This window comes from Argopecten irradians, chromosome 9, assembly GCF_041381155.1.
Source record: "Argopecten irradians isolate NY chromosome 9, Ai_NY, whole genome shotgun sequence".
Classification (NCBI taxonomy): Eukaryota; Metazoa; Mollusca; class Bivalvia; order Pectinida; family Pectinidae; genus Argopecten; species Argopecten irradians.
Window position 1 is genome coordinate 31025394 of NC_091142.1, and position 12421 is coordinate 31037814.

General features: G+C 35.3%; 1 protein-coding gene across 1 annotated transcript in view; it reads left to right on the plus strand.

Moving 5' to 3' along the window:
- The window catches only part of LOC138332059 (citron Rho-interacting kinase-like), a 58828-nt gene extending 47002 nt beyond the window's left edge, over positions 1–11826 (plus strand). The window contains 7 exon segments of the mRNA XM_069280005.1: positions 4530–4762; positions 6098–6206; positions 6444–6575; positions 6724–6804; positions 7831–7912; positions 9179–9352; positions 9575–11826. Coding sequence (XP_069136106.1) covers positions 4530–4762; positions 6098–6206; positions 6444–6575; positions 6724–6804; positions 7831–7912; positions 9179–9352; positions 9575–9764 — 1001 coding nt within the window. The 3' untranslated portion in view covers positions 9765–11826.
- Positions 11827–12421: the final 595 nt, after the last annotated feature.

Sequence of the window (12421 nt, forward strand, 5' to 3'; positions counted from 1 at the left end):
AAGTGGGTATATCTTGTGATATTAAATGTGTTGATTGTAAAAATGGTGTATGTGTTTTAAGTTTGTTAAAATGAATTACCTTGACCATCATTCAAATAGACTAAAATCTTTAAACAGCTCCCTGTCAAAAACCAAGAAGCCTAGAGACTGATATTGGGCCTGTAGCATGCTGCGATCAAGTTTGTTCAAATGAATGACTAACCTTCATTCAATGTCACAAGGATCAAATAGGCTTCAATATTTTAATGACTTACCGTATTCGACCCAATATGGTAAATTTTGAAAAATTGATAAAAATGAATAGGTCAAAATTATTGCAAAGGAGGTGTTGCATATAGGGTGAAAATCCGCCCACGATAAATTTTTGATTTTTGAATTTAAATTAGTTAATTGCATTAATACACATATGTCTATAATACTTAAAACCCGATTGGACTATTATTATGACTACAGCGCCCCCTACATTAACACTGGTAAATTTAAAGCCTATTGGGCCTTTTACCTGGCATAAGTCATAGTAAAAACATTAAAATCGCGTTTTCGTTGTGATTGAAAATACCACATAAAAATGCCTTTTTAACGACATATCACACTTGGTTGTATCCAATATCATTCTATCACAAATCGAACGTAAATATCAAATATGACAGAAAATACGACTTTTTGAAGTTTTTTATTTTTCGTTTGAGCGACAGAATAAGTAAGGCACTACTCGAGTACCCTAAAATTTTGATGTTTAAAATTATATTCAGATTATCATCGTTTCACCATAAACAGCTCAAGTTGATGAATCACTGGATATGCCACGTTTTTTTAGATTAATTTCCCCTACCCCCTGTTTTTTTTCCATAATATCAAAGTACTGAGAGTACACTGTCATATATTATCGACTTGACTGTAAGAGTAGAACGTGATGATGAGGTGTGTATTTCGACCAAACCTTAAATTATCATCATAAACTCATGTTTATAATATTTTTCGGAAATTCTACTTATCCGTTTTGAAAGAGTGGGACACATAATACTGACAGTTGTGATTTAACATATACACAATGACATGTTGCATTCCAGAAACTGTATAAGCATTAAGGTAATAAAGATCAAATACGACAGTATGTGTCCTTTGCCCACGGTTAAAGGGAACAATCAATGTTGCCATCGTCTCATGAAGGGCGTTAGAATTGCACCTGCTATACCATTGCATGATCGTAAAAGGCGACAAAATTTGGTACCTTTTTTGCTGGCGTCAATCAGACATCAGACGAGGCTCTATGTCTCAGTTTACCTTTAGTAGCCTATAGGTATCGCGAAATAATACTAACAAAAAGTTTACCAGGTACTGATTACATAAGTATAAGCTTTTTATCATCCAACATCCTTCATGAAAGTGCATCCTTCAATGGCCATTGCTTACTAGCAGCTTCATTTTGCTAGAGATTTTCGTCTAACTTCTTAGAACAAAAGGAGACCGTAATACGCATATCAATTAGTTTAAATCATAATATGTCGGTCAATGTTGATATTACTATTTTAAAAAAATACTATTGTTACTAAATTAATTCTGGGGAAAAATCTCTTGGTTCTTTCCTTTGGTGGGGCAACACCGTAGAATATATCAAATGACATACACCGGATGCCGTCCTTAAATGACTATAGCTGTAGTAGTACGTCAGTAAAAATCAGCGAATCAACCAGTTTGCTTTTGCGGTAGACCGATTCCTGCATTCTTGACTCTATAAAATCGTTTTTAATGTTTGTTTGATTAAATCAACGTCCTATTAACAGCCAGGGGGTCATGTAAGGACGGCATCCATGTATGCAGTGTCTCGCGTGTATGAAGTGCCTGGTATGAGATATGGGAGACTGCGTTATATTCATGTTGTGTCTTCTTCTATAGTGGAACTCTTGTCCTTTTCATAGTGCTATATCACTGAAACATGCCGCCGAAGATACCAAGCAACACATCCCACCCAGTCACATTATACTGACAACAGGCGAACCAGTCGTCCTACTCGCTTAATGCTGAACGCTAAGCAGGGTGTGTCTCGGCAAGGAGACAGAGCCCAGAGCCTACCTCACAATCGAAGACATAACGTGAGGAGGTGTCAAGGGTGATGTTAGGAAGTATAAAGTAAGTTAGGAAGAAGAAATGCTAAGATACGATTTTGAATTTGGTCGCCTTATAAGATCATGCAATAAGGACAGTGGGTACAATTCTAACGCCCATTAGTTTATTTTAATGTCATGAGGTCATCTAACCCGAAGGGTCAGGATGACCTATAGTCACCATGCTTCATCCATTGTCGTGCGCTGTTCGCATTTCGTCCTTCGTAAACTTGTCATCCAAACGACTTCTTCTCAATACCCTAAAGGCCCAAAGAAACTGATATTAGGCATGTAGAATGCTGGAAGGACTACCAAGTTTGTGGAAATGAATTACCTTGACCTTCAATAAAGGTCACAGGAGTCAAAAAAGCTAAATCTTTATACGATTTCTTGTGAATAACTAAGATGCCTAGATACCTGATAAGGCCTGTAGTATGCTGGCATGAAAGGCTACCAAGTTCATTTAAGGTTACAAGGGTCAAATAGGCTAAAAACTTTAAACGACTTATTGTGAATAACTAAGAGGCATTTGAATCTGATATCGGGACTGTAGAATGCTAGCATGAAGGACTACCAAGTTTGTTCAAATGAATGACCTTGACCTACATTATGGTTACATGGGTCAAATAGACTAAAATCTTTAAACGAGAATTAAGAGGACTAGAGACCTGGTATTATACATGTAGCATGTTGGGATGAAGGGCAAATGTTCTTAAATCATCTTGCCCGATAGGTCAGGGTGACATAGTGATCGTACTTGGTGCGCCGTCCGTCGTGCATACACTTTTCATTCAAACGACTTCTTCTCAATAACTGAAAGGCATCGGAACATTATGTTAGACCTAACGTATTCTTGAATAAAGGGCTACAAAGCTGTTTGTCAAATGAATGACCTTAATGTTAATTCAAGATCACAGGGTCCAAATTGGCAAACATAAACGACTTCTTGACAATAACTAAGACACCTTGCAGTATGCTGGAATAAAGAGCATCAGACAGGTCTAATGTATGAAAATCTTAAAACAGCTTTTCAATAGGTGAAATGCCTAAAGAACTCAGATAGTGGGTCTGTACTACTCCACATAATTTGTTTACTTGACCTATTTTCATGGTAACATTTAAAAAAAAATATATCAGACACCAAGTACGTCTATTGAAGAGCTCCTAGCGTGCAATATCCAATGTGTTGCCCCCAAAAAGTTACGCAATTTCAGTCCACTGGATTCTTTTTTCATTACTGTATATAGTTCGACCATGTTTTATTGTGTGAATAATAGTCAGACATGAGGTGTTTGGCTTAAGAATGAAATCCTAGTTATCCATGACATTTTTATGACATATCAAAACAACAGTATATTCTTTTGAGAAATATCTAAGGTCAACATATAAATTACACCGGTATACGTTTTGCTTAATGATGCATTTGCTTATCAATTTGTAAATAAACCCATGACGACAAAAATAGGAAATACCTCTGACAAGTGGTGTAGGAAATATATGTGATATTGACCTTATTTTGCTTGATTGTCTAGTCAAATATATGACCCTAAAATTAACATTTTTTGAATAGTCCTATATGATATATACGCAAAACTAGGTCAAAGGTCAATACATGTCAGTTCGACCGAACTTTGGTACACCAACTTACATGGGATACGTTTTACTCAAGTAATATTCATGATAGAGCCGAGAGAAGGACAGTTTTCGTTTTACATTTTTAAGTTTCAGTACTCTCAGTACTTTGATATTGGGTAAGAAATAAAGGGGGTAGACGTAAAAAAGTGCTAAAAAGTCGGCATATCCAGTGATTCATCGACACAATATTTCCATGCTTCAATAAATGATATATGAAGATATTTTTGATTGCTAAAATTTTAGGGTACTCGGGGTTTGTCATTGTTATCTAAGGAATTAATTAAAAACTAATGAAATGAAATTGCTCTATTTTCAAGAAAAAATAAGAGCAAAACAGGAAATTGCAAGAAAACCCCAACAGATATTATGAAGCACTGTATATCGTTAAAAAGATAATACAAAATGCTATGTTATTACACAAAAATAATTTATCTTTGGCTTTTGTATGCCTTAATATGATACATTAAAGGCGCACAAGTAGGAATCGGACGTAAAACTTATAAAAGGTGGCGCTGTATTCGCAAGATTAATCTATTCATGGAATAAGTACTGTTCCGATATGTATTATGTGCCGATTGATGTATTTGCACCAAAAAATTAAAAATCGATCGTGGGCGGCCATGCAACACCTCCTTTATACCGTTTTATGTAGTTTTGGTCCTTATTTATGCCTGGGCAATTGCAATTGAGGCCTCAAAAAGGGGGAGGAGCGCTTATAGGGACATGGGCACTTATTGGATCGAATACGGTATGTATGTTTTATAGTTACCATTTCTGTTTACTTTACAGGCAAGAACAGGCGAGTTGTCTGGGTAGATAAGAAATTAATAAAGATAAAGTTGGACCAGGCCACAGGAAACGAGTCGCCACCTATCCACTACGACGAGGTGGAGGGGATGTTTGGGTGTACACTGCTGGAGGTGAAACGACACCACGACACGGTGTACATGTGTGTAGGAATGGTGGATAGGGTCGTCGTTCTCAAGTACAACACTGATCTACGCGCCTTCTGTGTCAGAAAGGTAATATAAATTGTCCGATTATCGAAAAAAATGAAAATTGATCGACTAGAGAAAAAATGTAAGCGCTCGATTATGATTTCATAAGCTTAAATTAATCTAAATGAATGCATTTCAAACTGGACACAGCATAAGTTTGAAGAGTAATGTTGCGTTTCATGTGTTCACAAAGTCTGCAAGCTCGTGTTGTGTAGAGAAAGAGCGATCTCAATCTTACAGGAAGTAGGAAGGTACACAAAGCTGTGGGTTTCGTTTCGCATCTAGGCTTAAATATCAAATGTTCAGAAAAGACACATTTTTATTTGAAACTCAAATATATGTATAACTTAACGAATTAAAACACTTTTTTTTTTAACTTAGAAACTTAGATTGACGAAACCATTGTTAACAAAATGGCTGACACAGACACAGGATGATAATACAGTACTGTTTCCAATGTTAAATATCTATTTAATCAAGATTGATGTACAGAACAAATGACAAAAGTCTGCATTCCACACAGAATCTTATTATTCGATAAATCGTTCAAACACATCCATTCGAAAATTGATTGTGATTTTTACTTCCGATTCCCATCACTAGTTTTATGTGATTATATATTACAGGACATCACTGTGATCAATTAGTATTGTGCTATATATAAAGACTACCTTTAAAACATCTAATTATGAAATTTGTTGTGATGTTTGTTTAAATATTGTCTTTGTAGGAATAACGAAATAACGTATTCGACCCAATAATCGCCTCCATCCCCTTTTTTAGGCTCCTATTTCACTTATTTTGGATATAATGTAGACTGAAAATATGAAAACTTTTTTTGGTTTTCTTAAAGATTTATTTTGCAAATTGATTGATGGCTGACTTTGTAGAATAATTTTATGAAAAGCAGGTCCAATATTGTTTCTAAAAATGCGACCCCTGATCTATTAAGCGCCCCCTGAGTTGTTTCAATTTTTATGCACCCTGGGCACTTTTTGGGTCAAATACAGTAAGTGATATTGGAACCATGATTCTGGTCATATTTTAATTTATACAACAGTAAGTATATCCTAAATCTAGAAAATATAAAGGAATTTTGATAACAATGATATACAAAAATAGATGTGTAGCAAGCTTTAAATGTTCACAGTAATACTGTCAGGTTTGAGCTTCGTGTTGGGAGGAATTTCCCTTTAGCTCAGTTTGTAGAGCGGCAGACCAGTAAGTCAGGGTTTGTGGGTTCGAGCTTGGCTGGAGGCACACTACTCTTGCCATGTTACAGATACAATAATCTCCTAACCAGGGGATTGCAGTCTGACCCGTCAGTATAGACTTGTATGTGTTTGTGTTATGTTACAGGAGCTGATGACATCAGAACCATGCAGTTGTATGTGTATAACACAAGACTTTGTCATCGTGGGCACCGATAAATTCTACCGAATTGATCTGGAACACCCAGCTATGACAGGTACCTGTTACACAATGCTTTGACTCGTATCATAAATGACGGGAGACAGGAGCTTGGCTTTCACCACTTGATATAGTAACATTGCCTGTGAAAGTTAAAACGTCTTTTTTTTCTAAAATTGCACTGTAATAGTTCAGCCCTTGTATCTTCCAGTTACTACTTGTTTAAAAAGTTTTATGTTATTATATAGAATAGTCTATATGTAGAGCAATCATTTCTGATTTTGTTTTTACACAGAATTTGTGGACAAGAAAGACAACTCCCTGGCCTTTGCTGCCTTTGGAGCAGCCATACACAAGAGTTTCCCCATCGATGTTGTCAAGGTGTCTCCAGAGGGACTACCCCTGGAGTTTCTACTCTGTTTCCATGGTAATGTCACAAAGTAGTAGATTTTCATTTGTGTTTTAACAGCTGAAAGTTTTATACTTTGCTACAGTAAAAATCCTTGAAGATTTAAACCTGAATCCTGTTATATGTATTGAAGCAATTTTCCATGGGTTTCAATTAACTGTTTCAGAATTTGGTGTATTTGTTGATGTGAAAGGAAGAAGGAGTCGACCTAAAGATTTGAAATGGAGCTGTCTTCCGTTAGCCTTCGGTAAAGACATAGCTTACGTTTTTGTGACTTTGTGAATGACATATTTGTGTTTGTATGTATCAGGTCAGATGACTAACATATAGTGTTCCATCCGTTGCCATTCGTAATTGTTCATTCGAACAACTTCTTCTCAATAGCAGAATGGCCTAGGGTACTGATATTTATCTGATAGAATCCTGCCAATAAAAAATAGGTCTAGATACCTGGGCCCAGTTGTTCAAAAGATGATTAGTCTAATCACATTTTAACAACAATGGACTTTATGGTTTGGGCTCTATTTGGCCCCCAAATCCATCAAATTTACAAACCCGCCATTCAGTGATTAGATTATTGAATTTCAGATATCTAGAACATCACTGATACAATTAGTATGAAAGTTATGTATCATTGCAGTTGTAGTTGCTATGGTAACCACCCAAATTATGTATTTAATTAACCTAATGTGAAAACTTGGCCTATTTTCTTAAAGTTTTTCTTCTAAAAATCATAGAGCACATCCTTGAACAAACTTTATATTTCTCCTGAAGATGTATCTTAAGTGCCTACATACCATTGCAACTAGTGTGGTAATAATAGAAAACCATCATCTTGGATAAATCAGGGATGTACGGAATTATTCAAATCCAACAGCATAATTTCGTAACACTAAGTAGAAAATTTGATGAATTGGGTGGTCAATAAGGGCCCAAACTATATACTGTCCTTTAAAATAAAGATCAAATAATTTCTGGGAATGCAAATTTTACAAGATTCTAAGAACCTAATTTTTTTCCTGCTTCCTGATTTTGGTATTTTCTAATTTGAATATGAGTGGTATTTTATTATTAAGAAGTTGATCACAAGTGATATTTTATTATTAAGAAGTTGATCACAAGTGATATTTCATTATCAGGAAGTTGATCACAAATGATATTTTATTATCAGTAAGTTGATTATTACTGATATTTTACATCAGTAAGTTGTTTTATATCAGTAAGTTGTTTTATATCAGTAAGTTGAATCTGAGTGATATTTTGTATTTAACAGGTTACAGTGAGCCGTTCCTGTATATCATCTACTTCAACAGTGTCCAGGGAATCACCATCCCAGCCGACAAGAATGACACCAGGTAATGTCATCAATCTAATTACAGTAAATATAATCTTCTATAAGGACTGTTAAAGTACCTAACAAACAATACATACATCTAGGGGAAATGTCACTCAGTCTAATTATCTAATTACAGTAAATATAATCTTCTATAAGGACTGTTAAAGTACCTAACAAACAATACATACATCTAGGGGAAATGTCACTCAGTCTAATTATCTAATTACAGTAAATATAATCTTCTATAAGGACTGTTAAAGTACCTAACAAACAATACAGACATCTAGGGGAAATGTCACTCAGTCTAATTATCTAATTACAGTAAATATAATCTTCTATAAGGACTGTTAAAGTACCTAACATACAATACAGACATCTAGGGGATATGTCACAAATTCTTTTAAATCCTTCAGATATAGACATGAAAGGATTTGGTTCAGAAATTATCTACAGTATCCTAGGAGGAAAGAAGGGTGTCAGTCCACAGAGGGGGGGGGGTGTAATGAGGTCCATTTGGGAAATACTTCGCAAATTCTGTAAATGATTTGATTCCTGTTTAGCTTAGAAGGTTTGCCAGGTGTGCGATACAGGCCCTTTAGAAGATTGACACTCGATACTCCTATATAGAATTACTGGGTTTGCCAGGTGTGCGATACAGGCCCTTAAGAAGATTGACACTCGATACTCCTGTATAGAATTGCTGGGTTTGCCAGGTGTGCGATACAGGCCCTTTAGAAGATTGACACTCGGCACTCCTGTATAGAATTGCTGGGTTTGCCAGGTGTGCGATACAGGCCCTTTAGAAGATTGACACTCGATACTCCTATATAGAATTACTGGGTTTGCCAGGTGTGCGATACAGGCCCTTAAGAAGATTGACACTCGATACTCCTGTATAGAATTGCTGGGTTTGCCAGGTGTGCGATACAGGCCCTTTAGAAGATTGACACTCGGCACTCCTGTATAGAATTGCTGGGTTTGCCAGGTGTGCGATACAAGCCCTTTAGAAGATTGACACTCGATACTCCTATATAGAATTACTGGGTTTGCCAGGTGTGCGATACAGGCCCTTTGCGCCTCTTGTACTAATTTGTGTGATAAAACTAAGAATTCCTTGAAACTTTGCATCTTATAACTCTGCTGATATACTGATTGCATTGACAACATGAAATAAGTACATGTACTTGAAGACAAGTCCAGAAATCACCAACAGCTTTCTGGCTCTGTCTAATTGTATCATTTATAGCCACTAAGTCTAATGCATGCTATTTTACACTCCTTGTAGGGGAAAGCAGACCATCCTAGACATGCATTGTCCGCGGTTCCTTGGGCGGGCCATCCGTGTCGGAGGGGTGTATGTTTCTACTAGTGACAGTCAAGGCACACAGCTCGTGTGTCTCCGTGGAAACGATGGCATGAACATAAACTACTATGAGGAAAACAAAGAAAACAAATACAGGTTAGTAACTATGGAAACAGACTCAATTATACTTGTTAGTTGGATTAGTAGCACAGTAATCTTCTTGTATATATGACAGTAGAGAAATAGAGAAGAATCAAAAGTTTAGGGGATTGGATTACAGCTGTATTTATTTGAAAACGTAATACCTATAAAAGAAATAATGCTCATCCAATTTAGAACCTGTACATATTATTTACTAATGTCTGGTTTTTGTTACAGCATGGCAGTCAACAAAGGAAAAGGACGGTACGGCAGTCCAAGGAGAGGAAACACAATGGGATCGTCACACATGAGGAGACAATTGTCTGGTTCCTCTCTGGACAGTAACATGAGTGAGATGTCCTCTGTGTCAACGGTCTCCACGGCAACCAGTGTAGAAAGTTGTACAACATACGGATCGGACATATGACCTTAACTGGTGTTCATACAATATACAGTATCCATGGCAATCATCGTAAAATGTTGTACAACATATGGGTCTGATTTATGACCTTGACTACAGCTGTTGTACTACATACGAATCTGATTTATGACCTTGGCTACAGCCAGCGTAGAGTTTACAGATCAGATATTCCTTATTTAGTATTATATGTTTCTATGTTAATGGACCCCAAGACTTTGTTCAGAGTCCAGAAACTCCTATTTAATGTGTTACAGATCGTTGGTCATCATCATTATCATCCTTTGGTTTGGAGGTCAAACGTTTGACCTTCACATTGGGTCAAGTTTAAAGTCATCAGAAGTAACATATGGAAAATAATGACTTCACTAATACAGAGGAGAGTGCCATGAAAATAATTCACGTTAATTACTCTGCAGATTTATTGGATTCAATGACATTTAGTGTATTGTTCACAATTATGATAATAATTATTATGATTTGGTTAGATGTCTTTAAACATTCCTGTTTATAATAATACCAGGGTATTCAAAATATCATCAACAACAACATGAATGGATATTATAATGTTCTGTTTGTTTGTTACAGTAAAGATATTAAGTATATCGGTTCCTTTGTCCTCATTGTGACACTATAGAATGTTAACAGTATTTTCCGTCCTAAACTTGATAACAGTTTACGGTATAGTTGTAAAATTTTACAATTTAATCGCGGGGGTTTATTTTCACTTTTTTTCAACTTTGTTGTCATTGAAACTACTCGGCATAGTGTGATGTGTAAAACAGTGATTTATAACTGATAAAAATGGAGAAGTATTGAATTTCATAAATTTGTGATAATTCGTAAATTTTGCGAAATTCAATTTAAAAGAAAACAAATATTAGCAACTATACAGTATTCAAGATACAAGGGCGAGAATTGAAATGTTAAATATTCTAAAACATGTTCATGGCATTTCAATGGGAAACACATTAACAACATTTTTATACATGGTCAAAGTAACATTATCTTAACGCTACAATACCCTAAATATTTATTTAGTTTCTGTATGACACTTGAATTATGATAGTACACATTTACATAATAAACAGTACAACTGTAATAGCAGAAAATGTTGATTCTGTAATTATTTTTTGAATAGATGTAAAGTTAATTTTTATTTTAATTATTTTCTGTTTTATTTATTTTCAGTTCTTGTTTCCCATTATGTATACATTGCTGTGTACATTAGATTTGTATAGAAACCTGTTTAGAGAGACAGTTTTATAGCTATACCCAACGTGTTCAGTGTTTTATATAACTAGTAGGCAGAAACAGTTTTAGAAAAGACTTTCCTAAGTCACTATGGATTTATTTGTGTTATGTTATATATAGACTGTAACTTGTATGTTTCCAGAAACTTTTTTTTATTTGCTGCTTCAGTCAAAAATTGTTTTTGCTGTCTTGTCTTACTTTATAGATATCCTCAACATTGTCTTTGGTGTTTTATTTCCAGGTTCACGAAGCTCTACAAACAAATCTGGGACTTCTTTTATGAATGCAATTTAAACTTAATCAATTTCACACCTACATTTTTCACGGATTGATAATGTGTTTTAGTTATTATTTTTTGTGGTTCACACATCAAATTGATATGGATGGTTTTATTATTTGATTAAATAGATTAACAGACTGATTGTAGTCTTGTATAAACTGCTTAGTTATTAAATTTTCATATTTTAATTTCCTTACCATGGATACTGTGAGGACGCATTGGCGTGTTGATAACCCTGAAGATTATGTAGTTTGTAATTATGTGCAATAGGATTTCTGGTAAAATGAATAGAGTTACAGAGGCTCCAGATAGTTAGTATTCATTTGTGGTCTTCAGAGAATGTGTTTTATTAGAATATCTCAAAAAAGTTAGAAATTCAGTCTTCTACTTTGAAATATAATGATACAAACAACATCAGATAATACAATTAAATTTGAAACAAGAAACCATTTGTTATTTGTTCCTTTTTGAATACCAAGTCTCCATGCTTTACACGCCTTCGTTGAAACCAAATAAAATTGATCGCCACGAATGAAATCAACTTGTGATCTTTTGGACATTTAAGAGAAGTCGCCGAAGAGATGTCACAAATGAATATAGAACAAGAAGCTGTATCAAAGATCCTAAAAAATCTCAAACCGGATAAATCCCCCGGACTAGACGAACTCCACCCGATGTTCCTGAAAAACACCTCTGGTACAATATCATATCCAATAACGAAGTTATTCAACCAATCAATTTCAACAGGAACTCTCCCGGATGATTGGAAAAGGGCTCGAGTGTGTGCCATTTTCAAAAAAGGAGATAAGTGTGAACCGGGAAACTATAGGCCTGTAAGTCTCACGTCAGTTGTTTGTAAAACACTAGAAACTCTAATAAGGGATCATATAGTAACATTTATGAGGAAAAACAAGTACTTCTCCAACAAACAATACGGTTTCTTATCAGGTAGATCAACAACATTACAACTTTTAGAAGTTTTGGATAAATGGACAACTGCTTTAGATAAAGGTTGGACGTAGTCGAAATTGTATAAACATGGATTATCAGAAAGCTTTTTGATACAGTTCCGCACAACCGTTTACTGAATAAATTAAACTCAATATAATTTCAACCAGCAGATGAAAACTTG